Source organism: Ahaetulla prasina, chromosome 4 (genome assembly GCF_028640845.1).
Source record: "Ahaetulla prasina isolate Xishuangbanna chromosome 4, ASM2864084v1, whole genome shotgun sequence".
NCBI lineage: Eukaryota > Metazoa > Chordata > Lepidosauria > Squamata > Colubridae > Ahaetulla > Ahaetulla prasina.
In genome coordinates this window covers 81760738-81788193 of record NC_080542.1, presented here as the reverse complement: position 1 = coordinate 81788193, position 27456 = coordinate 81760738, and the positions used below count along the sequence as shown (strand labels likewise).

Genomic DNA, 27456 nt, shown 5'->3' with positions numbered 1-27456 from the left:
ATTAATAATGACTAAGGAATTCAAGCAGGAGGAAAATATTTTAAAAGATTTAAAAAGGGAATGGGAGGAAACAGGAAGATACCTGGGGAAAGGAGATAGCGGTTAGAACAGGTAGCTTTAAAACTAGACAGTGGGAAAGGGTAGAGAGGGGAGAAAAAGTTAGATTACATAGTCAGAATGCAGATCTAGAAGTAGATGGAGTAAAAGACTTAAGATAAGAATATGGGAGGCAAGTCAAAAAATAAGACTTAAAAGTACTGATGTGGTCAAGAGATGATGGATAAAAAATTGAGAGAAAAAGATCCTCCATGAACATATTTTAACAAAAATATGTATTAATATTAGAACTATAAAATGGATAATTAATTTGTGTGTAGTGTGATAGAAATTAGGATAATATTTTAATATAAATAGATATGAATAGATAGATATGGGAATTATGAATATGCATTAAGGATTAATTTGAAAATTAGAGATTGAATGATGGTATTATTAAATAAACTCTATATGTTTAAATGATTGTGAGTGGTACTAGAAGTGTACATTGAAACACTGAGCAATGAAAGAATGAAAGATGAAACTTTAACATAAATAGATGTGAAGAGCTAAATAAGGGAAATATGAATAACAAAGCAGGTGAAAGATAGAAGATAGAAAAGAAACGTCTTTAAATATTATGGTGACATAGGGAGAAAAGTTAAAATAGAGATAGAATTAAGAGGGGAATAATAGTATGTGTGTGGTGTGTGTGTGTGTCTGTGTGTGTGTATTGGTTTTCTGAGGTTTTCGCGGGTGTTTCTATGTAGGGCTTTGGTTATTCAGGTTTTCTCCCGCGTAAAATTGGAAGTGTCTTGCCGACGTTTCGACGAAGTCTCATTCGTCATCGTCAGGCTTCAGCTTCGTGCTTCTGGGAGCAAAAGCACGAAACTGAAGCCTGAAGATGACGAATGAGACTGTCGAATGTCGCCAAGACACTTCCAATTTTACGCGGGAGAAAACCCGAATAACCAAAGCCATATATATATATGTATGTATGTATGTATGTATGTATGTATGTATTTGTTTTCTGAGGTTTTCGCGGGTGTTTGTATGTAGATCTTTGGTTATTCGGGTTTTCTCCCGCGTAAAATTGGAAGTGTCTTGGCAACATTTTGATGAAATCCCATTCATCATCTTCAGGCTAGGTGTTTACAGCTTCGTGTTTCTGGGAGAAATGTGTGATCGCAGCTGTTTCTTCCTTTTAACTGCTAGTGGGGGTTTGAACTGATTGGTTGGGAGCTTGGCTGTGTTCTGATTGGGTGGAGGTGTGTTCTGATTGGGTGGGGGTTTGGCTGTGCTCTGATTGGATGGTGGGGTTGGCTGTGCTCTGATTGGATGGGAGTGTGTTGGGGGGGCTTGGTTGTGCTCAGGTTGGTCTGAGATGCAGGAGGATTTGAGTTAGTGAGCTGCATTGTTGTTGTTTCGCTTAGCGTTCGTGGTCGTGCTATATCTCCATGGTGGGTGTCAGTCTGCTGCATGTATGGATTGGAGGGGTTTGAAATGGCTAATGATGCAGCTGCGGTCTGGCTTCTGGTCCGTGGTCGTGCTTCATCATCGGTGTGGGTTTGAGTTTGCTTTCCGCGTGGATGTGTGGTGGTGACATGCTGTGTTTCTTGGATTTTAGTGGGGACAGAGAACAAGAAAACAGCAAAGCCCTCCTCCCATATATAAAAGGTACCACAGACAGAATCAGCAAGATCCTCCACAAACACAACATCAAGACAGCATTCTGCACAAACCAAAAAATATCCACCATCCTAAGAAACCCCAAAGACAAAATTGAGTTAGAAAATCAAGGAGTATATGAAATCCCATGCCCTGCCTACAGCACCACATACATCGGACAAACCAACACAAGAATAAGGGCATGCATTGAAGAACATAAGAACTCAGTCAAAAATGAGGTACCAACTTCTTCCCTGGTCCAATATCTTAAAGCCACAGGACATAAAATTGATTTTAAAAATACGAGAACTATCGCCAAAACTGAACACTTTAACAACAGAATAATCAGAGAAGCCATCGAGATAGAAAAACGCCCACACAGCATGAATAAACAAGATGATTCCTCCCACCTACGAGCCATTTGGAAATCCACCCTTATTGACAAACGAGTCCCTAACATGAAGAATGATGCAAGACCCACACTCACAAGTGCCACACAGCATGTCACCACCACACATCCACGCGGAAAGCAAACTCAAACCCACACCGATGATGAAGGACGACCACGGACCAGAAGCCAGACCGCAGCTGCATCATTAGCCATTTCAAACCCCTCCAGTCCATACATGCAGCAGACTGACACCCACCATGGAGATATAGCACGACCACGAACGCGAAGCCAAACAACAGCAATGCAGCTCACCAACTCAAATCCCCCTGCATCTCAGACCAATCTGAGCACAACCAAGCCCCCCCCAAACAGAACACACTCCCATCCAATCAGAGCACAGCCAACCCCCCCATCCAATCAGAGCACAGCCAAACCCCCAACCAATCAGAACACACCTCCACCCAATCAGTATGTATATGTATGTGTGTATGTATGTATGTATGTCTTTGGTTATTTGGGCTTTTTCCCGCGTAAAATTGGAAGTGTCTTGGTGATGTTTCAACGAAGTCTCATTTGTCATCTTCAGGCTGGTGTTTTCAGCTTCGTGCTTCTAGGAGCAATGTGTGATCGCAGCTGTTTCTTCCTTTTAACTGCTAATGGGGGTTTGAACTGATTAGTTGGGAGCTTGGCTGTGTAGATTTTGGTATGTTCGGGTCTTTTCCCATGTAAGATAATAGCTCAGGCAGGGCCGTAATAGCTCAGGCTGTAAGGAACCTGTTATTAGAACACAGCAGCCTGCAATTACTTGCAGGTTCAAGCCTGGCCCAAGGCTGACTCAGCCTTCCATCCTTTATAAGGTAGGTAAAATGAGGACCCAGATTGTTGGGGGGGGGGCAATAAGTTGACTTTGTAAATATACAAATAGAATGAGACTATTGCCTTATACACTGTAAGACTCTCCTGAGTCTTCGGAGAAGGGTGGGATATAAATGTAAATAAATAAATAAATAAAAAAAAGATTGGAAGTATTTAGGCAACATTTCGAAGAGATCTCACTCATCATCTTCAGGCTTTGGCTTTGTTCTTATGTGAGCAAAGTGTGGATTTTAACTGCTGTTTCTCTATAAATACTGGTGGGGGGGGGGTTTGAATTGCAGGCCTAGCTGTTGCAAGTTGATTGGTTGGCTGTGTTGCTACATATTGATTGGTTAATGGAGTTTTTTGAATTGCTAGCCTAGCTGTTGCAAGCTGATTGGTTGGCTGTGTTGCTAATTGGTTAATGGGGTTGATGTTTGTGTGGGAAGTATCATTTTGGGCCCTGGTCTGTTTCCGAGTTCGAGGTCCTATTATGTGTTTATGTTTGTGTGGGGAGTAGCATTTTGGACTCTGGTCTGGTTCCGAGTTCAAGGTCCTGTCGTGTGTTGGTGTCAATTTTTATATACATACACACACACACACACACACACATGTGGGGAATAATTGTGTGTGTGTGTGTGTATATATGTGTGTGTGTGTATATATATATAAAGATATATAAAGATATAGATAATAATAAGAGGGAGGTCTAGAAATTCAAGGGCGGTAGTATTAGGTATCTTTAAACAATATGAAACAATGAAAATGAAATGTAATAACTATGAGTAATATTATTATGTCTATTTGTATCCAAATTTATAATATCCAGGTATCAATTATTCATGCATTGATATGTATAAATAATATAAAATAAAAAACTTAGGATATGTGAATAAATACATGCTAGTTGCCAAGTGCCCAAATTTTCAGCACATGATCGCAGGGATTCTGCAATGGCCATATGTGTGAAGACCAATCTTAAATTACTTTTCAGCACCATTATAACTTCAAACAGTTGCTAAGTAAAATGGTTGTAAGTCAAGGACTATCTGTATTTACATCAACTGCTTGAGCAACCCCATTCCCAGCCATTCCGCAAGCATATTTTCTGACCAATGTACCTTCTACACCATAGATCTAAAATCTGTGAAATATTCTTTTGTCTTCCCCCTGAGGATAATTTTTGCTCCAGCCTGTTTATGGTTACTTAACAAAAAAAAGATTTTTCTTTTTGTACGTTTTGTAGATATAGGAGCACCTTGGATATAAAGTCAATTTTTATAACTCCCTATTGTCCAATGAGCACATTGATTAACAAAATTAATAAGGGTTTATTAATAAATACAGTGGAATTCAATAACAATATCCAGTTATGAAATATTAATTATTAGCTTGATTAAGAAATAAGTGCTATGAATTGCAAATACCATCCATATAGCGTACATTATATAAATTTAGCATTTTCACATCAGCTGTATTTTCCAAAGATAATGCAACTTGTAAAGATTCTGTTTTACTAAGGGGCTTCATTTGAGAAATGATTCCATACCACAACCTGTTTTTTGAACCTATAGTTGACCAAAATATAAAATTTATTGCAAATTTTACATGTTGTGTTTTTGATTTGATAAATTACTACCTAAAATAATGATAAACAAGGCAGAGTTCAGCTAATTGTTCTAAGAAAAATGTGATAAATGCACTTTTATGCCCCTTCAATTTTTTTTTCTGCTTTTGAAATATTACATTTAGCAACAATACAAAAGAAAAAACTTTTCTTGGTTTTTCTCTTCATCTTCTTATCCCAATTTTCTCTGTATATTTTTACTACTTTTCTCGTTAAAATAAAATAGTTTTAATTTCTCTTATTGAAAGAGACATCGCCGTCCTCATAACTAAATACCATCAATTATTTATCTGGAAGAAAACTCTATCACCATAAAACGTGAGTTTGATCCTAGAAACCTTTGGTTCCATGCCATAAAATCCATTTATCTTTAGACAGGAAATGCAAAACAAGAAAGGGGGAGTGCAAAGCTGATACATGGCCTGTATCTTGCAGGAAAAGACAAGGTTAGGGATGCTTTGAATCCACTGTATGAGGACCAGAATGCCTTTTTTGTTCTGCTTCTTTGTCTGATGAGTGGTTCCAATAAAGAAATATGCTTATCACTTACCACTCAGCCAGCATGGACAAGCAGCCTCCTAGCCAGCGCAGGCATACAGTCTCGCCTCCCAGCTAACATGGCCATGCAGCCTCACCTCCATGCCAGCGTGGGCAAACACTCTGGACAACGCAAGCTTGTGGCCTCGCCTCCTGACCATCATGGACAAACAACCTTCCAGACAGCATGGGTGTGCGGCCTCCCAGACAGCGTGGACGGGTGGCCTCCTGGCAGCACAGACGAGCAGCCTCCTGGACAGTTTGGGAAAGCAGCCTCCTGGACAGCATAGGCGAGTGGCCTCCCAGGGAGAGAGGCAACCGGGAAATGGTTCCCAGTGGCTCCGTCTCATCAGCCGGAAACAAGACCAGACTGAGCCGCCAAAACCAGAAACTAAACCAGTTTCACAAAACCAAAAACTGGACATTGGAGCAAAGGGAACGGGGGGGGGGGGGCGACAGCAATGAGGTGACAGAGTGCAGTACCTGAGGCGATGTTGGTTCCCAGAGGTGCTTTCTTGGACAGCCAGAGAGGCTCCTGAGGATGTGCAAAGCCCTGCTTGAGGAGCTGCTTGGGAGTCCTGAAACTGCCGTAGCTGCCACCTCTGATTCCCAAGCGAACCCAGTCAAAGCTGTTGTCAGACATATGGGACTCATCTGAGGAGAGTGGCTGGGACAGGCAAGGTGACAAGGTTCCAAGTAAGGTTCCATCTCTTTCAATGAGAACTCCGAGGCAAGCATATTCCTTAAAGAACGTTTTATTGGGACTTATCAAATTGGCACACACTTGATGGGAAACTGGCTGTAGATTCCTGCGGTTTTACACCCAATTAAAAGTAAAACTTTGTTACTTCCCCCTACAGTAACTTTACTTACTTCCCCCAATCAGCATGTAGTCCAGTTGCTAGGTGACCTCAGTCTCCACCTTTCAAACACCTGCACAAATGTCCTTGATTCCTAGGTGAAAGAATTTTATCTTGGCTACAACACCCCAACTATCTCTATACCCCCCCCTCCCTGGCCCCTTAGCTCCAGACTGTGTCAGCCTTGAAGCAATGTGAAGAGAAACTTCCTTAGAGGAAAGCTACAAAAAGAAAATGGCCACAGTGAGGCCAGCTTCAGGGTTGTGGCCAGGCATGATGCTATTCAGCTGGTTTGCCAAACTGCTCAAAAAATTAGCTACCAGTTCAGCTGAACTACTGCGAACTGGCTGAATCCCACCACTGAATCTAGGTGAAGAGATTCCTATTTAAAGGAACATTTAGCAAATGTATATTCTTGCCACATTCCTTTTTTTAATTTGGATATTTATTTTTTTATTTTATTTTTATTTTATTTGCATTTATATCCCGCCCTTCTCCGAAGACTCAGGGCGGCTTACACTATGTCAAGCAATATTGACTCTGTATATTGACTCTGTAGTTAAACATTTAATGATTTGGCACACTAATCCCAAGACTGATGATAAAAGTATTTTTTTAAAAAAAATACTTTATTGAATGTTTATTACATTAAAAACATAAGAAAAAAAATTATATCACTTGACAGGTATTTGTGGTGTTTTTCTTATAACAATAATCTCTGCATTATTTACAAAAATTAAATTGTGTGTATTTACATTCTTATTTTATCTATTGCTTATACTTAGTAACTAATTATTCTTATCTATCTCTGTTCTATCCATTAATGATGATGATAAAAGTCTTACAGTGCAGATTTATGTGGCAGAATAATTGTTCTCCAAAGTACTTTTAGGTGAATGTTCTGAAGACATTCGATGTCTGATGCATGATCGATCGAGTCTCCTCAAATCTTTTCATGGAAAAGATTGGTTATCTTGACTTATAAAATAACATATAAAGTTCAGCTCCTCTTATAAAACTTTAAAATTGCTGTAGATCAGAGTTCTCCAATCTTTTCAGCTTTGCAGACTAGCTGGGCAGGAGAGAGGGGATGGTTCCATTCATGTGGCGGGCAAGCGCGCATGCACGCAGCTTCATTTGTGCGATTGATGGGCATATGCACTCACCCGTCACTTGTGCGGTTTTGTTCTGAAAGGCTCAAGACCCAGTAGTGGGCTGTTGGGATCCCTCCTGTAGATAAATGAGAAAATTATCAATGAATATTTGATAGCCAATGTAGAGAATAACTTTAAAAGGCAAATATAATACTGGGTTAGAGTGGAACAACTTGCCTCCAGAAGTTGTGAATGCTCCAACACTGGTAGTTTTTAAGAAGAGATTAGATAATCATTTGTCCAAAATGGTATAGGGTTTCCTGCCTAAGCAGGGAGTTGGACTAGAAGACCTCCAGGGTCCCTTCCAACTCTTTTATTCTGTTCTGTTCTGTTCTAATTACATGAAGGGCTCTGCGCATGCTCAGGATGGTGCGGTGTTGAAGATTCGGCTCCGGCGTTGAGAGGCCCCTCCGTTGCTGGCGATGCCTCGGCCGCTCGTTTAGCTGCTTGCTGCCCCCGGCCCGGTAGATCATCTCTCTGGCAGCCATGAGAGAGGTCTTTGGGCTCTCTCGTACACATGGCTGCTGAGAACGAGGCCGGGTAGGCAAGCGGTGGACTTCGGCGGCCATGTTTTAGGCTTGGAAGTGGGGCGATGAGTCGGTGTTTTTATCGGGCCGTTTCTCGGCCGATTTTCTTAGCCGGCTGGTCTCTGGTCTCTGGCTTGTTTCCCGGCCCGTCTTCTGGTCATGTATTCCGGACTCTTTGGGTTCCTGCCGCTGCAACTCGGGCCTATGGTCCCCTGGACGATCTGGATGACAGCGGTCTGGATGACAGCGGAGGTATTTCATCTACCCTTATTATTGCCATCTGCCTCGTTGCCCTGGCTTTCTGGTTCTTGGGCTTTCTCTTTGCTGCCGGATTGTGGACTTGGCATCCTTCACATCCTCCAGCCTCTCGGAGAGGTTCAGCCTTTTGTATGGGCTTCGCCTCTTGGAAGGAGAGGTTTGGAGAGACCTGGCCCCCGGAATGGTTAGGATTTATTCCTGGCCATGTTTGGAGGTGGTTGTTGGAGGACTGCGGGGAGATGATGGAGGCATCCCGGATTTGTTCCCCTGTAATCAGTCTTTGACTGTGATAACATCACCCATGCCTCTCCTCGGCCTTTTGGGATCTTTATGGCCATTACTGGTCCTATTAGGACTTTTTAGGGGAGATAAGGGATTTGTTTGGGGACAGAGGAAAACGGAGGATGACGTTGCCAGCGACCGGAGTGCCATTTCCCCTCACCCCCTGTTCCAGGATGTTTGGACTATGCACCGGACAGATTACCATCTAGACTGTCACTCGGTGTCAATTGGTGTTTCCATTCTTTGTCCGTCCCCATCCTGGACTGGTACCATCTGTTATCATCTTGCCATTCGGAGATGGAGCCTCTATATTGCCGATTTTCATCTTCAGCTGCTACGCATTATACGTCTTGTGAACTCTTACGCCTGCGAGGTGCCCCCGCCTCGCAGGAATGGCCCTCCTCACTATCGAGGGCCGGCCTCTATGACGGGTCTTGGGACCCACAGAGGTGGCATGCAAAAAAGAAGAGCTAGTGGGGTTTTTTAGAGAGGGAATTTTTAAGGGGAGGGAGGGTAAGGGCGGGTAATGGGGGTAACCCGTCGGGTGGGGGGCCAGTTCCTACATATGCTCGCGGCGGTTCTTCTTTATTAGGTTCGGAGGTTACGGGGGAGGAGTGTGTTCCTATTCGCGAGGGTGGCTCTATTGATACGGTAAGTGGGAGGGGCAGGTATGGCGGAAGCGAGGGGTCATATCGATTTCCGGGAGCGCGTGTTCGATGTTTGAAAGCGATCACGCGCTCCGACCCCTTGGACTTCTCCCGTTCCCTGGATGGTCAGGATCCTCAGAGCTTGGGCCTTCGGTTGATGTTGTGCATGGTGAACAAAGCCCCCCTCATCTGTGATCTCATACAGGGGGGCTCCGCGGACTTTATGGGCATCACGGAGACCTGGTTGGGCACAGAAGGGGGGGTGCCCCTTGGGGAAATGTGCTCACCAGGTTTCCGAGCATTCCATCAACCGAGGGCTCAAGGTAGGGGTGGGGGGTGGCGGTTGTTATAAAAGAAAGTCTGGAGCCGAGGGAGACCACTGTTCCTCAGATTGCCGGTTGTGAATCCCTCCTTGTGAAGTGGAGCCATAGGGGTCAGTTGGGCTTGTTAGTCACGTACCTGGCTCCTTGCTGCGTGACGACAGCCCTGCCCGAGTTGTTGGAAGTGGTTGCCGGGGTGGCGGTTGAGACCCCTAGACTCATGGTCATGGGGGACTTTAACCTGCCTTCCTCCAGCACATCATCAGCATTGGTTCGGGAGTTCATGGCCTCCATGACGGCCATGGACCTGACTCAAGTAGTGGATGGCCCCACCCACATTGGGGGAGGCACACTGGACTTGATTTTTATCTCTGGTCAGTGGATGAGTGATCTGGTTTTAGGAGATGTAGTTATTGAACCGTTGTCATGGTCAGATCACTCTCTCCTTCGTCTAGATTTTCAGACCGCCATCCAACACCGCAGGGAGACGGGACCAATACGGTGGTTCTGTCCCAGGCGCCTGATGGACCCGGAGAGGTTCCTGACGGAGCTTGGGCCATTCCCTGAGGATCTTGCCCATGGCATGGCTGAAGAACTAGTCGCGGCTTGGGAACGAGCCGCGGCTGGGGCTTTAGACCATGTCGTGCCTTTGCGGCCTCTGACCCGGCATAGGTCTCAACCAGCTCCTTGGTTCTCTGAGGAGCTGAGGGAGATGAAACGCCGGAGAAGACGCCTAGAGAGTGTCTGGAGATCCAGCCGTTCGGAGGCTGATCGGACACTAGTTAGGTCTTTTAGTAGGACCTACCTGGTGGCACTGAGGGAAACGAGACGTTCCTTCGTCTCCTCCCTCATTGCGTCGGCAGATAACCGCCCGGCCGCCCTGTTTCGGGTGACCCGCTCCCTCCTTCAACAGGGGGCACGGGATGACCCGTTACAAGGGCGAGCCGAGGAGTTTAACGGTTATCTATACGATAAAATCGCTCAGCTTCGGGATGGTTTGGATCAAAATTGCGTGGATCCAAGTGAGATGTTAGAGACCCGTCTTGTTGAGACTGTTTGGGATGGATTTGATCCTGTGGCTCCCGAGGACATGGACAGGTTGCTGGGGAGGTGAACGCCGCCACATGTTTACTGGACCCGTGCCCCTCCTGGTTGGTGCTGGCCACACAGGAGGTGACACGAGGCTGGCTCCGGGAGATTATAAATGCTTCCTTGTTGGAGGGGGTCGTCCCCGCCGCCTTGAAAGAGGCGGTGGTGAGACCCCTCCTCAAGAAGCCCTCCCTGGATCCGGCTGTTTTAGGTAATTATCGTCCAGTCTCCAACCTTTGCTTTACGGCAAAGGTTGTAGAGAGTGTGGTGGCATGTCAATTACCCCAGTAACTGGATGAATCTGTCTATCTGACCCGTTCCAGTCCGGCTTCCGGCCCGGTTATAGCACGGAGACGGCTTTGGTCGCGTTGGTTGATGATCTCTGGAGGGCCAGGAATAGGGGTTTTTCCTCTGCCCTGGTCCTATTAGACCTCTCAGCGGCTTTTGATACCATCAACCATGGTATCCTGCTGCACCGGTTGGAGGGATTGGGAGTGGGAGGCACCGTTTATCGGTGGTTCTCCTCCTATCTCTCCGACCAGTCACAGACGGTGTTGACAGGGGGGCAGAGGTCGTCCCTGAGGTACCTCAATTGTGGGGTGCCGCAGGGGTCGATTCTCTCGCCCCTTCTGTTCAACATCTATATGAAGCTGCTGGGTGAGATCATCAGTGGCTTTAGGGTGAGATATCATCTGTACGCTGATGATACTCAGTTGTACTTCTCCACCCCGGGCCACCCCAATGAAGCTATTGATGTGCTGTCCCAGTGCCTGGAAGCCGTACGGGTCTGGATGGGGAGAAACAGGCTCAAACTCAATCCCTCCAAGACGGAGTGGCTGTGGATGCCGGCACCTTGGTACAGTCAGCTGCAGCCTCAGCTGGCTGTTGGGGGCGAGTTATTGGCCCCGATGGAAAGGGTCTGCAACTTGGGCGTCCTCCTGGATGGACGGCTGTCTTTTGAAGATCATTTGACGGCCGTCTCCAGGAGAGCTTTTTACCAGGTTCGCCTGGTTCGCCAGTTGCGCCCCTTTCTAGACCGGGGTGCCCTATGCACGGTCACTCACGCGCTCGTTACATCTCGCTTGGATTACTGCAATGCTCTCTACATGGGGCTCCCCTTGAAGAGCATCCGGAGGCTTCAGTTGGTTCAGAACGCAGCTGCGCAGGTAATAGAGGGAGCCCCTCGTGGCGCCCACGTGACACCTCTCCTGCGCAGACTGCACTGGCTACCTGTGGCCTCTCGGGTGCGCTTCAAGGTTTTGGTGACCATCTTCAAAGCGCTCCATGGCATAGGGCCGGGTTACTTACGGGACCGCCTGCTGCCACCGACTACCTCCCACCGACCCGTACGCTCTCACAGGGAGGGACTCCTCAGGGTGCCGTCCGCCAGGCAATGCCGACTGGCGACACCCAGGGGAAGGGCCTTCTCTGTGGGAGCTCCCACCCTCTGGAACGAGCTCCCCCCAGGATTACGTCAACTTCCCAACCTCCGAACCTTCCACATGAGCTTAAGACACATCTATTTATCCGTGCAGGGCTGGCCTAGGGTTTGATTTTTATAAATTTAATTTTAATGGGGTTTTGTATTTTAACTATAGTTTTAAATTTGGCCTAATGGAATAAGTTTTTTAAATGTGGTTTTAACATGTATTTATATTATATTTATGTTTTATAAGGCTGTAAACCGCCCTGAGTCCTTCGGGAGATAGGGCGGTATAAAAGTTTGAATAAATAATAATAATAAATAAATAAATAAATAAATAAATAAATAAAATAATAAAAAGTATGTGTTGCAAAACATTCTGGGTGTTGACTGTTTCATGTACAAAACTTCATCATGCGGCTGCCCTGATTTTATGACATTTTTGGGAGCAGTTATTAAGCAAATTATGGTCATTAAGCAAATCCATTGTCACCATTATGCATTGTTGTTTTTTTGTTAGAAACCAGAAGTAAAATATTATTTTAGCAAAACAATATCAAAAAGGGCAATCACGTAACTATGGAATGCTGCAAACAGCCATAAATGCGGGGTAGTTGAGGTCACCTGTCTGTGGAGAAGGAGCAGCCATCAGAACTTTGGATCCAAGTTGTAAGTACTCTTGGAGTAGTCTGTTGTACCTTAAGTGGTCACTAACCAACCAGTTATAACTTGAACACTACCTGCATTGGCATGTAATGGGGCTAAGAAAAAGGAAGCTGAAGGAAGGACCTGAAAGAGAGGGGTGAGCAGGACAGTTAAATCTTCCTATATTCAGATATGAAAATCATGTATTTAAAAAAGTCTAGAATTAGCAAGTGGTCTGGATTAATAATTTATCTATAATAAATAGCAACGATTTTGTATTCTAGGAGTTAATATGTGTGCATGCTAAGAAATCACATTATAGTATGTGATTTAGTTTAAGAAGATTTTGTTAAAAAAAAAATATGCCTAAGAATGACATACAAAGCCCAAGTGACAGAAGGTAAATATGAATACAAATGTATATATATTCAGTATAATATAAATTATAAATTTATATACAGTTTATAAATAAATATAAATTTAAGTATGTAAATTCTTCTTATGCCAATATAAATTCCTTGTTAATACCACATTATAGCCCCGTAGTCTCAGTTGTTTATAGAAATATGGATGTCACAAATTTATTTCATATTAATTCTTTTTAAAAGTCTGTGCAATTGCAGGGATCTATTCTTTCTTAGTAAATATGAACTACTCTTTAAAATCAACTATTTTATTTATGCACTGAAGTTGATTGTGACACAGATTTAAGAATACCTGACTCAGATTTTTTTAATGATATAAAGACATTGGATACCAAAATAAAATATGATTTATCATGGCTTCTCTAGACAGGGAAGTTTTAGATGTAAAAATCAGAATATACTTCTATAATCAATAGATGCATACTTGAAAGTGATTTTTATAAAATTGACTTTCTAGTGTTCTTCAGTATAAACTTCCCTCTATATTTATATATGTAATTTTTCCAATACTATTGGAAAATCTATTGATCTATTAATACTGTAGCTTACATTATCTTTTTTTCTAAAGAATATATAGAAAAGGTAAAATTTAACAATGCTCATGTTTTAATATTTTAGTTGTAGAAGATCCCAGTATAAGATTTGAGATAATTATGATTGGGAAACATACATTCATTGAACTTTAAGCTTAGATTTAGAATTTTGTGAACATATGAAATGAATACGCATATTTATTCATTTCTAATGCCTACAAAATTCTAAATGATAATTGCTTGTTATCTCTTTTCTATAAAATCAATAAAAGTTTGTGTATCTAACAGGATTTTTGTTTTAGAAAGAATGATGGCAAATAGTATGGAAAGAGATCAATGTTTTATATTATACAAAATGGCTGTGGCTTGCTGCAGACATTTCTGTGCTGTAATACAAGTCAGGTATTTGGAGTGTGGATCATTGGTTTCCAAAATAAGCACATAAAGAGCAAGTTATATTATTTTTTCTTCATCAAGAATGTAAATATTTAGATGTTATCATAAGGCAATTGCAGAGGCACTTGCAGAGTTCCGTTCATCTAATTTGGGCTGTGGGGGTTATATTAGGGCTGCATTTTAACCATATCTTTAATAAATTAATTATGTTTATGGTGTTTAATGTAAGAATATTACTTTTATGGAAATGAAAGGCATTTTTCTGGTATTGCTTTCTTTAGTGAGATATTCCTTGCTAGCAATCAGAAGCAGCAGTGTATATTTCCACCCTCCATTTCTGCATCTCATTCAGAACCAGCCAGTCTCCATGGCAACCTATTATACTGAAAGAGATGTGAGGAGCAGAATGGAAAAGAAATGAGTTAGAAACCCCAAGTGGTGGTGTGCGCCTCCAACGTCAGCTTCTAAACCTTCTGATTGGGTGGGTTTAATTCCCACCCCCACAGCTTCTCTATAGAGCTTCTGTATTAGAATAACCTGGTGCAGCAGCTTCAACAGCCTCTTCCTTTTGAAGTTGCATTTTCTTTTAATTTTTAATTTCTATATTGACTCTTTCTGGAAGAGGATGTTTATCATATTGTTAATAATCCCAGAATTCCTTTCCAACATGGTGATCGGTAAATGCAGGCATGCATGGCAGTATTTCACTTGACCTCTGTTATATTCTTGTAAAATCTCTTTCGATGGTGCCTAAGGAGAAGGGAATATGCAGAAATTCATTGAAGCAGATTACTACGAGCTGGACTGGTATTATGAAGAATGTACAGATGGTAATTACATGATTTTGTAATAATTTTGTATTATACTGATCTAAGCTTATATATCAGTGTAGCAAGAGAACTGGAAGAAAAAGTGAAGTGATATTGCAGTTAAAGTAGACAGATTTTAGCATTTCTTGGCATAGGTTCAAAAGATATTATAGGGAATTGTAATTAGCGCTTTTGGCCAGTGGAAGTGGCAGCAGAACATGGGTATTAGATAGTCTTTTGGGGAGAAGCAAATTGATTCTGAAATGCTAATTGTGTATAGCTGCTGGTAGAGTTTATACTTACATTCATTTCTTTTGCTGAGAAGAGAATATTTATAAAATTGTCTAATCATCATATATTAAGGTAAAATGGAAATGTTTGCATGTGTGTGTGTGTGTCTGTGTCTGTGTGTGCTTCTGCCTATGAATATATAGATAAGGGAGTTAATGTCTCAGGTTGGGATTAAAAACTTTATTGAAGGAAATAGAACATTTTAGCTATTTTACCAGAAGGTTAAATTTGAGGACTCTGTCATAATAGCATCTCCTGAACTTTGTTTTCTGCCACATTGGTAATTCTGCTTTCTTGTAAAGCAGGATGTGATCACCAGTCTCATGATAAAGTAGAGTGCAAGGAGGAGTAACTAAAACTGTACCACATGTCTTGTGGGAAATTCAAATCTTCCAATTTCGCCTCAGAACAGAAACACAAAATGAAAATGCAGAGCTCAGAATAATATTTCCTGACATAGTTGTATTCATTTTAAGTATTCCTCTTTATAAATAAGGAAGATGCATTTATAAGGGAGTAAAAAAAATGTAGCCATTATTAGGAAATTAGCATAAAAAATAAATTTTAATGTCAGGATTTAGAAGGATTAGGATAAAATAGAAAATAAATATAGAATGATGCACTGTTTGAATACTCTTCCGAATTTGACACGGTGCTTATTACATGCAAGGATAACAGTGGTGACTGACATGTAATTTGAGAAATGCTTATTTAAGATAAGCATTGTTTATGATATGATTTTCTGGTTTATCAGAATCTATTTCTGGTTTAATTGAATGAAATAGCACTTTAGGTTGGACGATCCAATGTAGAATATCAAGAAAAAGGCAAGTTTCTATTTCCTTATTTGGCTTTCAATTTCCTAAATTGATCTTCAAGAAGTTTCTAAAATAGTTAATTCTAAGGTACACCTAGAAAAATAATATTGATAGTGAAGAAAGTTTAGTAGGATCACCATATTACTAGTGTTAATCTGATAAATGGACCAAATGTTTACTTCTTGACTAGATTTTTCTTTAATCAACATTCATCAATTTACATTTTTGAATTGTAATTTGGCAAAGATATTTTTTGAAAACCTGGGATATTAAACATGTTCCACCTGACGCAAAATTTTGGTCAGCATAGTATGTCTGTTTATGTGAATGCAACTGAAGCATGGTCAACAAAAAAACAGGGAAGCAAATGGCATAAATCTAGCAGAAAAGTCCATATTATTGGTTCTTCTCATTAATAATGCAATTTAGATCTAGTATTTTATATATATAAATTCATCCATGTGTAATTATGTTGAGGAATTTAATACATTTCTTACTTGATTTTTTTTTAAAAAATATCCAGTTGGTAAACGGCCAATGTACATAATAATCAACTAAATGTGTTTTAATATATTGAGACTGTAACTCTCAATATTCCTGGATTATTATCTTTTGAATTATTGTGAATTTGGTAATTCCTTTCCCACACATCTCGAAGGCATTGAATAGGAAAAACAACAGCTCCTAATCCTACTTTCATGATTTTATTAGTGGTTACATTTATCAGAAAATGTTCTGTTTTTTATGTCCTTTTTTGGAAAACAATAACACATTTGAGCATCTACATTTAGGTGACCTTTGGGAAATTTTACCTGTAGAGATCAATGTTGATACTGTTGTTATTCTGATTTTATACTATAAAGAATTTTTTTCCCACAACTGCCTCAAACAGTTGTGGGATTCGTTGTCTAGTTTGGAAATAAACAATAACCAGCCAAAACTCCAAAGAGAAAACAATGGTAATTTTATTCTTCCCTTTGCAAAGCGGGTGGACCAAGCACATGCAGGTACAGTGGACACACCCTAAATCATCAATACATTTGCCTTATATTCGTAGTACCTTTACAAATTTACCTCCCACCTTTTCTTCATTGGCTTAGTTATAATGATGTCACAACCTATCCAAAGTGTCTAAAATGAATACATTATCTCTGTCCCTGATTACATCTCCCACTACTCTAATTCTATCTCCCCCTGCCCTTATTTACGAATTTCATTGTCCTAGTTCCTAGGGGTTGTCTCTAGAGCAGGGATGTCCAAACTCGGCCCCTTGAAGAGTGGTGGACTTCAACTCCCAGAATTCCCCAGCAAGCAACTTGCTCATGTTTATAGCTCATGCTGGCTGGGGAATTCTGGGAGTTGAAGTCCACCATTCTTCAAAGGGCCAAGTTTGGACACCCCTGCTCTAGAGTAACTATCATATTGGTAATTCTGGATATGGCTGATTTTTAGCATAGCAAAGGCCTCTAATCCTAGCTCCTAGGTACAATTCTCAGGCTTCAACCTAGCTCATGAGATTAGAAACATATACAATGTATTTTCTTCACAGGCCAACCTGTCTTCTTACAATTCTGTAAAAACAATACAACTCTGTTTCCCATACAATGATAATATTGCTTTATTGAAGTGTTTTATAGTGCCCCTCTTGATAGCAAATGAAACTTTAATTGCTGATCCATGATGGTGAACCTATGGCATATGTGCCGAAAGTGGCATGCAAAGCCATCTCTCCGGGCACATGAACTGTCACCCATTGCTCTTCTGGGTTCTGGTGCGCCTGCCTGCTGGTCTTCATGCACACGGAAATGCTGGAAACCTGAACATCAGGTGCCGGAAACCAGAAGATCATCTTACTGGTGCATGCATGCGCACCCTGGCAGCTGCTCTTCCAGTTTCCACCGTGCACCCCCATTTCAGCACTTGGTACCGAAAAGGTTCGCCAACATTGTTCTAGATTTTCTTGATGCTTTAATTTTGAATGCTTCTTTTCTGTACTCTTCAATACTGCTTGGCTTTTAGTTAACAAAATTTGAAATGATTATAAAAGAATGTGAGATGAAGAATATATAGGTAAAGGAAAAATTGGGGAAAATATATAGAATATTAACTGAATTAGAAGAGCAGGCAAAAAGTTCAAAATTAATTTGGGAATCAAATTTAGGAGAAATAAATGATAATGATTGGAAAAATATTTAGAATAGAAGAGTATATAAGAATATGTCAGTTACAGTTAATGAAAATGGTATGAAAATGAAAGTGATATGGAGGTGGTACCTAACACAAAAATTAAATCAAATAAATGATAAATATACAAATATTGGCTGGAGGTGCAAGAAAGTGGTTGGAACATATAAACACGTGGTAGGATTGTGATAGTGCACAAAAAATTGGACATGGTGTTTAGAGAAATTAGAGCACTTTTGAATGTAAATTTAGTTATATCACCAAGAATTGCATTATTGCTGCTGGTGGAAAAACAGAATATAAATGAAACAAAAAAGGAATTCATTGTAAATTTGATTATTTAGATTAGTGATGGCTAAATATTGGGGACAAAATTGGGATATTCAAAGAAATTGAGCGGTGTAATAAAATTAGGAGTATGGCAACAAATGATAAATTAACAACAGAAATTAAATTTAAAAAACGATGATCAAAACAAACAATTATAATGAAATATGGGGGGATTTTAGAAAATCAGTGTTGATGGAAGGCAAAGGAATAAACCTACTCAAGAATATATGTTGTTTTGGAGGGGATAAGGGCAGAATTAGAATATATTGTATATCTTTTAATTATAGAAGAAGAAATATAAGGGAAAACATGGTCACCAGGGGTGGAGGTGGACTGTAATATTTGTATTTTTCCCTTTTTTCTTGTATTTAGATGTATATGTACTGTGTATTGTTTGTATTAGTTGTACTTAAAATAAAAAAAATTAAAAAATACTGCTTGGCTTTCTTGTGAAAGAAAACAGAATAGAATGTTAAATAAATTAAATTAACTTGCATCCAAGTTTGTCATTGTTTAGTTAGAGTAAGTGTTTAAAATTAGAGTGAACATCAGTGATTATATTAATTTCCTGGTAAAAGAGATATATCCAGGCTTCACACGACTTTAACAATAAATAATAGCTTAAGCCTGGGAAGAAAAAGGATTGAGTATTGACCATCTAACCAACAGTATAATAAGTTAAGCAAAGTGAGAAAAACAGACAAGTATTACTTTGTTTATGGAAGCTTCTTGAGTTACTATATTTTCTGTGGAATTTAGTAATTGATACAGCAGTGAGGAATGGTTGCAGTCAGAGGAGGTTGCGCCATCCTGGAAATGAAAGGCAAAACAGAAGGAAGGAAGAAAAAGTACATGAAGTCATAACATAGTACATGGGTTGGTAGCCTTCAACCATCTCAACTTCAGACACATACATATACAGTTTTTGTCACGAAGTGTGTAGCCTCTAAACCATTTGTATCTATAAATATGTTTTATATTGGAAGCAGATTAATATGAAAAAAGTTATGTAAAAGGTAACTCTAGATCAGTTACCAAAGTTGTCTTTCCTCAAAGAGAGATCTTTGATCTGACATGAATGTAACCATCATACATAGCTTTTTAAAACAATAATGGTTTTTCCCAGGCACACCCCTGGGACCTCCAAAATATCATTTTGGATTCAAATCCAAAAAAATGCAAAAGCCTAGGACTGATTTTAAAATATGTCTGACTATCTTTTGGATGAAAATTTTTCCATTATCTATAATTTTAAAAAATCTCAAGACATGTTTATGATAGAGTACTGATAAATCCTAATCAACTCTGAATTTTCAATCAGAATATATGGTGGAAAAAAGCGGTAAGGTAAGGTGTTAAGGCAAAAAAGTATATTAATTTATTACTGGATTCCTAGCTTGAAAATTTAAAGCAAACATACATAACTAATCTTCTCAGCCTATGAGTAAACCTGAAATTGTACATCAAATACTCAATTATCAAATTTCACATTTTCCTGGTTCCAGTTGTTTCTGCCTGTTAGCAATCAGTACAATAAAGATTATGCAATAGATTGCAAAAATAATTTCACTGCCTTACTTCAAGGTGTAGTATTCTTTGTACCTGTGTTTACTTCCTGGTACAGTTGCTATGAAACCTATAGGAAACTACCATTTTTGTCTAGAGTAGGGAGGATTATAATTATTTAAAATTTAAATAAAATCTGCTTTAAAGGAACAAAAATTTTAAGTGTTCAGTTTTATTTTGAGACACATTCAAAGAAAGGATTATAATTTGGTGCTATTTATATTATATGGATAACCTCTAGTATTGAATAAATATTCTTATAATTTCCTCCTCACTTATTGTTCTGTATTTTGCCCCACCTTTCATGATGATCATAGTATACAGGTTACCCAGCCATACCAGTTGAAGAATATTAAACAAGAAGATTGATTTCTTCTATATGGAAATCTCGTTTGGTTTGTACTGCAGATAGTGGAATTGCATTATTTTACAAGATCTTATTTAATGATGATTTTTAGCAATGTCACTGAAAAAATCCATATATGAAGATGAAAGCTTTGAATCCACTTGTAACAATGAATGTAAACCCAGAAGTTATGAGAACCTTGATTTCTTGGAAGAAGGTATTTTTCCTTGTCTATTATTTTTATAAGAATGTATAAAAATCAGTTGTGTGGTAGTAACACACTATTGAAAAAATAGGGTTATGGTTTTAATGCTTTTGTATAGTAAATTTGAATAATATTTTCAGGTTTATTTGGTAATTTGCTTTTAAAAGTTCATTCTATCAGTGAAATGCTGTTTTCTTCTGTTACAATACGGGATTAATGTCAGATGTAAGAAAAAGATATGTATAATTTATAATTTAGTGCTAATAGAAAAAAATCTCAAAAAGGACTAAAAGCATTGTAATAACCAGTTGCTGTATTCTTTATAGTTTCTTGAGATACAGAAGAAAAAAGAGAAATAAGGATCTATAGAAACATAACGGAAGGCTTTTTCCCTTAAGAGATGCAAAATGAGATGGAACTTACATTCTTCTAAGAATACAGTTTTTAGTAAACTCTAATCATTTTGTTGTTGTTGCTCCCCAGCAAAAATATAACAAAAATATGACATGCTCAGTGATATTCCTATAGCAATGTTGTTCTAAGCTGCCATCAGATTTTTTAAAGAGCTACTCTTGAAAGGTTTTTGCCTGTGTGCCTGCATAATTAACACTGCAAAAGGAGATAATTAAATTCTGTAATGCATAACTGTTTTGGCAAATAACCATTCTGCAGCAGAATTGTTTCCCCAACTAAAACAAAATAATGACTTGAGAACAATTGCATAATTTAACTAATTAAGGAACTTATAGTTTCTAAAGAACTATAATTTTTTTTAATAGCATATGGCATTTTTAAAAAAGTTATTCCATAGTCTAATTGCTGTTGTTGGAAATCAATAACTGATAAATTTAAAAAATCTGAACCCCTTTTTTCCCAATAAAGTTATTTGCAGTTTTTGTTTTGTCTTTCTTGTATCTAGTAAATCATGTCCTTTTCTGATATGTGTTAATTCCAACTGATGACTGAGCTGAGTGTTATCTTCCTTGCATATTCTCATGGATTTTTGGCACTTCTTTAAGCTTTGATTGTGCTTTCAGTTCAGTTTAGAAAGATCTGAAGAGTATGCTGCTGGAAGACTCTTATTAAGGATATTACATCTTGTTCTTTTTCTTTTTGTTCCCCATTTTGTGAATTTCATAGCTAATGTTTTTGTAATGTATTTGAATTTTAGGAGGGAAAATTGGGCGGGAAAATGCACGTTGCTGATTGGCTGATGCCTCAGCCAAAATACTATTTAAAGAGGGGTTTTTGCCTGTTGGCTTTGCTGGGATCACAATAAACCAAAGAGCTGTTGTCACTTGTATCGTCTCCTGCCTCTTCATTTGAGGACCCCTGCCTTAAAGTCTTTGATATTACATTTAGCACAAGTCTATTGAAATCTCTCTCTCTTTTTGACTACTAATGTTTTGGTATTAAAATAATGTTTGGTTCCTAATTTTAAAAAGTTTTCGTTGAATAGAGCATATTTCTATACACAGTGAATTTTTCCTCATTGACTTGTTAAAGAATTCAAAGAGTCACAAATGAAATTTCTGCCTGTGATAGACAGATCTAATATATAAACTGAAGTGTATAATGGTTGATACAAGAAGTTTTTTGAGCCTAAATGGCTCATGCACCTTAGAATCCTGCTCTTCTTCCATGTTGGAATGGGTGTTGGTATTGAAAGAGCAGGTAACCATGTTATCTTCCTAGAAAGAAGCCAGTAGACAGTAGTTACAAATAGTCCTTGACTTAAAACTAATTGCTTAATAAGTGTTTAAAGTTACAACAGATTGAAGCTATTTATGATTCATTTTTGGACTTAAAAACAACCAGCCCGCGCCCCCCCCCCCAACACACACACAGAGTATAAGACCCACCTTACTTTTTTGGGGGGGGGGGAAATAAGAAAAAAGCTGATTGGCAGGTGGATTGGCCTTCCGGAATACCCCCAATCATTCCCAGAGGTGAATTTTAGCAACAGGTTCCTTGGTTGTGAGCTTTGTGCCTTGCTTTTTTTTTTTTTTTTTTTTTTTTGCTTTTTTTTTTCTGCCTCTGAAACTCCATTTCAGAAATAACTTTTTTCTGCCTCTGAAGCCTCCAAAACAGAATTTCACAAAAAAAGCCTCTGAAGCTCTATTTGGGAGGTTCTTTTCTGAAGCTTCTTTCAGCCTCTGAAACCTCCATTTGAGAAGCTGCGTGGGGCTACATTCGGAGTATAAGACGCACCCAGATTTTCACCCTCTTTTTGGGGGCAAAAAGATGTGTCTTATACTCCCAAAAATATGGTAATTTTAGAAAACTCTGTAAATTTATTAGAAAGAAAAAACAAATATTACGTTGACATAAGTATTCAGACCCTTTGCAACAACATTTAGCTGAAATTTAGCTGTATTGCCTCCCATTTCTCTTGATCATTGCTGACATGTTTCTATACCTTGAATGGAGTGGACCTGTGGTAAATTAAGTTGATTGGACATGATTTGGAAAGGCACACACCTCTTTATGGAAAGTGACAATGCATACTGTAGGAAGGTGACAATGCATACTGTAGCAGAACAAAAGCCATGAGGTCAAACCGTCTGCAGAACTCAGAGACAGTATTATTGCCAGGCACAGATCTGAGGAAGGCTACAATAAAATTTCTGCTGCACTGAAGGTTCCTAAGTGTACAGTGGCCTTCATAATTCTCAAATGGAAGAAGTTTGGTACAACCAAGACTCTTCCAAGAGCTGGTTCCCATCAAACTGAGCAATTGGGAGAAGGGCCTTAGTAAGAGAAATGGCCAAGAATCTGATGGTCACTCTAACTGAGCTCCAGAGATCCTGTGTGGAGATGGGACAGAGTTCCAGAAGGACAACCATAATAATAATAATAATGATGATGATGATGATGATGATGATGATGATGATGATGATAATAATGTTTTAATTTGTATACCGCTCTTCTCCCAAAGGACTCAGGGCGGTGAACAGGCAAATAAAATACAAACAGAAACATACACCATAATTAAAACAACCCTTAAAAAACTGATTCAAATTAGCCAGAAAATTTAAAATAACATTACACCCCATAAAATTACAGAAATTTAAAACCCATCAAAATTCAATTAAAATTAAAATTTAAAATTTAGAATTTAAAATCAGGCCAGTCCAGCCATACGAAATAAATAGGTTTTAAGTTTGCGGCGAAAGGTCCTAAGGTCAGGTAGTTGTCGAAGCCCGAGGGGAAGCTCGTTCCACAGGGTAGGAGCCCCCACAGAGAAGGTCCTCCCCCTGGGGGCCGCTAGTCGATACTGTTTGGCTGACAGCGCCCTGAGGAGTCCCTCTCTGTGGGAACGCACCATCACTGGGCTTTATGGAAGAAAGGCTGGATGTAAGCCTTTCCTCAGTGCAAAACATATGAAAGCCCACTTAGAGTTTGTTCCTCACAAACTTTTGCAAACTCCGAGTGGGCTTTCATATGTTTTGCACTGAGGAGAGACTTCCATCCAACCACTCTTCCATAAAGCCCAGATCAGTGGACAGCTGCAAAATGCAAAAGATTGCTCCTGGGAACCGCAAAAGAAGGCATTTTTCTGATTGAATGCTTGCTGGGGGTTCACGAGAACTGTGCCTTGGCATTGTGCTCCTGGGGTGGATTCGTGAGCCATGTATAGGAAGCATTTCTTGAAGAAACTGAAGTACCTAGGATAGGATGCTGGCCCCAAGTCTGGAAAGGAGACAGCAAGGGCAGTGAGGCATTCCTGCTTTGGTCTCATCCCTTGGCACAAAAGATGAAAGGTCAGTGTGAAGGACAGCTGGGTGAACAATTGCTTGCTAACACAGGTTGGGGTGGCTTTCTGCAGGATGGAAAACAGCCCCAGTGTTATGCACTTCTGAGGCAGGGTGCAGAATAGCTAAAAGGCAGAGATGGCAAGATGGGGGAAATAAAGGTAAACCCTTATCAGGGCTGTGGTGTGGAACCAAACCCAGAATGGCCTGAATTGGGGTGTACATTTGCTTAAGCACTCACGATTCTTAATAAACTTAGTAAACTACTGCTATAAGGAGTGCTGGAAGCCGTAGTATGTTGACACAGTCATGTGACACCTCATAACCTTATCAATGTCCATATTATAATTGCAAGTCAAGTACCACCTATACAGTTTGGATAGTCTCAAACATTTTCCTTATTTTCCTTATTTATTTAGCATAATGTATTTAGAAAGTCTCTGCTTCAGATGCAGTAAGAGCAAATGTTTGTGAAGAGCAAATATTTACTCCCCAATTCCCCTTCTAATTATTACCACTAAAGTTTGTCTTGTTCCCTGAGATTTCCTAAACAAGTTGACTATCATGCCAGATAAAGTTTAGAATAGCTGTGTGTAGCTGGTCCCTCATGTTTTACTGATCTTTTAAATTCTCCTTAGTGTGAAGTCAAATAGTTTTGTTAAAAAAAAATAACCTAATCATATTGTTTCCAACCCTTATTAGTCTTTTAGTTGGACATCTGAGAATATGAAAAGTTGTATCTAATCTTGTCTCCTCTCTATATGTCTCCTCACTGAGAGACACTCAGTCAATAAAACTGTAGTAGTAATATTCTTTTAAGATAAAACAGCAAACAAAACTAGCTACAGTCTACAAATAGTGCTCTATGTTTGTTGTGAGCCTTTATAAGTTATATTACTTTGAACAAGAAGGTGGTGTTTCCTTAGAATTAATTCAGTCATTCATTTATCTGCACTGTGATGCTGATGCATATGTTTATATGCTTATATGATCCGATTAGAGCCAAAGTTATTGTAAGGATCTTCCTCTCCTCCTTTCCCAAAAAAGTATAGATTCTTTTTTTTTTCAAATTTTTTTTTATTTTCCATAATATTTCCAACAATTTAACCAGTGTACAATACATTCAATTATCCAACATTTATTCCTCCCCATTGTACTCAATCGGGCCTCCCAGCTGCCACTCCCTTCCTTAAACTTTTCTACCCTTTTCTACCTTCTTTTACTTTCTCCTCCACCTCACTTTCCTACTTCCTCTCCTCCTTCCCACTTCTCACTTCCACCCTTTCTGACCCTCTCACTTCCCCTCCTTCTTTTCCCCCTACTACCTATCTACCTATTTTCTTCATTCTCTCTTCTTCTTTCTCCCTACCCTCTCCCTTCTGGAGTGGTTGCTGAGCAGGCCCAATTTTGCACCATTCCAACTTAATTAATTCTTCAATTATTCATGTACATTGGCAATCAATCAATTTATAATCTTCCCCCTCCCCCCCTTTCCCCTCTCCCCCAAGACTTCCCAGAACAAAATACAGGGTATTATATCTAACAAACATAATCTAAAATATAACATAAGACATAATCCTCAGTCCTTTCACACCTTCCCACTATCACTACCTTCTTTCTTAAACTTACAAATACAAAACAAATCCTAACTTCACTCAAAAGCTAATTGGTATTTTTTAATCTGATACTTATTTTGAATATAATCCATCTACTTTCTCCATTCCAAAATATATTTTTCTTGTATATAGTCTTTCAAGTAGGCAGAAATTTTTGCCATTTCTGCTAAATTGGATACTTTACTAGTCCATTCTCCAACTGTAGGTAAGTCTTCTTTTTTCCAATATTGTGCAATCAATAATCTCGCAGCAGTTATTAAATTCAGAATCAATTTAGTCTCTATAACTGTATACAATCCCTTTCATGGATTACTGCCTTGTCGTGGCAAAGGGGCTTGCGTAGCTCAATGAAGCTATGAGCTATGCCGTGCAGGGACACCCAAAACAGACAGGTCATAGCAGAGAGTTCTGACAAAATGTAATCCACTGGAGAAGGAAATGGGAACCCACTCCAGTATCTTTGTCATGAAAACCCCATGGACAGTACAAAAAGGAAAAAAAGATATGACGCTAGAAGATGAGCCCCTCAGGTCGGAAAGTGTCCAATATGCTACTGGGGAAGAGCGGAGGGCTAGTACTAGTAGCGCCAGAAAGAATGAAGCGACTGGGCCAAAGCCGAAAGGACGCTCAGCTGTGGATGTATCTGGTGGTGAAAGGAAAGTCCGATGCTGTAAAGATTTTTTCTCCATAGGAACTTGGATTGTAAGATCCGTGAATCAAGGCAAGCTGGATGTGGTCAAACGAGATGACAAGACTGAACATCGACATCTTAGGAATCAGCGAACTCAAGTGGACAGGAATGGGTGAATTTAATTCAGATGACTATTAGGTATACTACTGTAGGCAAGAATTCCTCAGAAGAAATGGAGTGGCCTTCATAATCAATAAAAAGGTAGGAAAAGCAATATTGGGATACAATCCCCAAAATGACAGAATGATCTCAGTCCGAATCCAAGGCAAACCATTCAATATCACAGTAGTTCAAGTCTATGCCCCAACCACTGGTGCTGAAGAAGATGAAATTGACCATTTCTATGAAGCCCTACAGCACCTGATAGAATTAACACCAAAAAATGATGTCCTTATCATCATGGGGGATTGGAATGCTAAAGTAGGAAGCCAAAAGATCATCATCACCAGACGGTCAACACAGAAATCAGATTGACTATGTGCTCTGTAGCCAAAGATGGAGAAGCTCTATACAGTCAGTAAAAACAAGACCAGGAGCTGACTGTGGCTCAGATCATGAGCTTCTTCTTGCAAAATTTAGGCTTAAACTAAAGAAAGTAGGGAAAAGCACCAGGCCACTCAAGTATGAACTAAATCATATCCCTGATGAATATACAGTAGAGGTGACAAATAGATTTAAAGAATTAGATCTGATAGACAGAGTGCCTGATGAACTGTGGACGGAGGTTCGCAACATTGTACAAGAGGTAGCAACTAAAACCATTCCAAAGAAAAAGAAATGCAAGAAAGCAAAATGGCTGTCTGAGGAAGCTTTGCAAATAGCTGAGGAAAGAAGGGAAGTGAAAAGCAAGGGAGAAAGAGAAAGATACACTCAGTTGAATGCAGAATTCCAGAGAATAGCTAGAAGAGATAAGAATGCATTCTTAAATGAACAGTGCGAAGAAATAGAAGAAAACAATAGAATAGGGAGGACCAGAGATCTATTCAAGAAAATTGGAGATATGAAGGGAACATTTCATGCAAAGATGGGCATGATAAAGGACCAAAATGGCAGGGACCTAACAGAGGCAGAAGAGATTAAGAAGAGGTGGCAAAATTACACAGGAGAACTATACAACAATGAGCTTAACATCCCTGATAACCACGATGGGGTGGTCACTAATCTTGAGCCAG

The 27456-nt window shown here is 39.7% G+C and overlaps 1 protein-coding gene across 11 annotated transcripts in view; it reads left to right on the top strand.

The window, feature by feature from the left end:
- TRAK1 (trafficking kinesin protein 1) overlaps positions 1-27456 on the top strand; it is a 438997-nt gene that overhangs the window by 241540 nt on the left and 170001 nt on the right. Inside the window, exon 1 of one of the 11 annotated variants that reach the window (XM_058184212.1) lies at positions 13432-14503. The exons of 9 other annotated variants lie outside the window; for them this stretch is intronic. In XM_058184212.1, coding sequence (XP_058040195.1) covers positions 14440-14503 — 64 coding nt within the window. In that variant the 5' untranslated portion in view covers positions 13432-14439. Of the gene's footprint in view, positions 1-13431; positions 14504-19925; positions 20235-27456 lie in introns of those variants that run through there. One more of the 11 variants, XM_058184204.1, reaches the window with a different exon arrangement.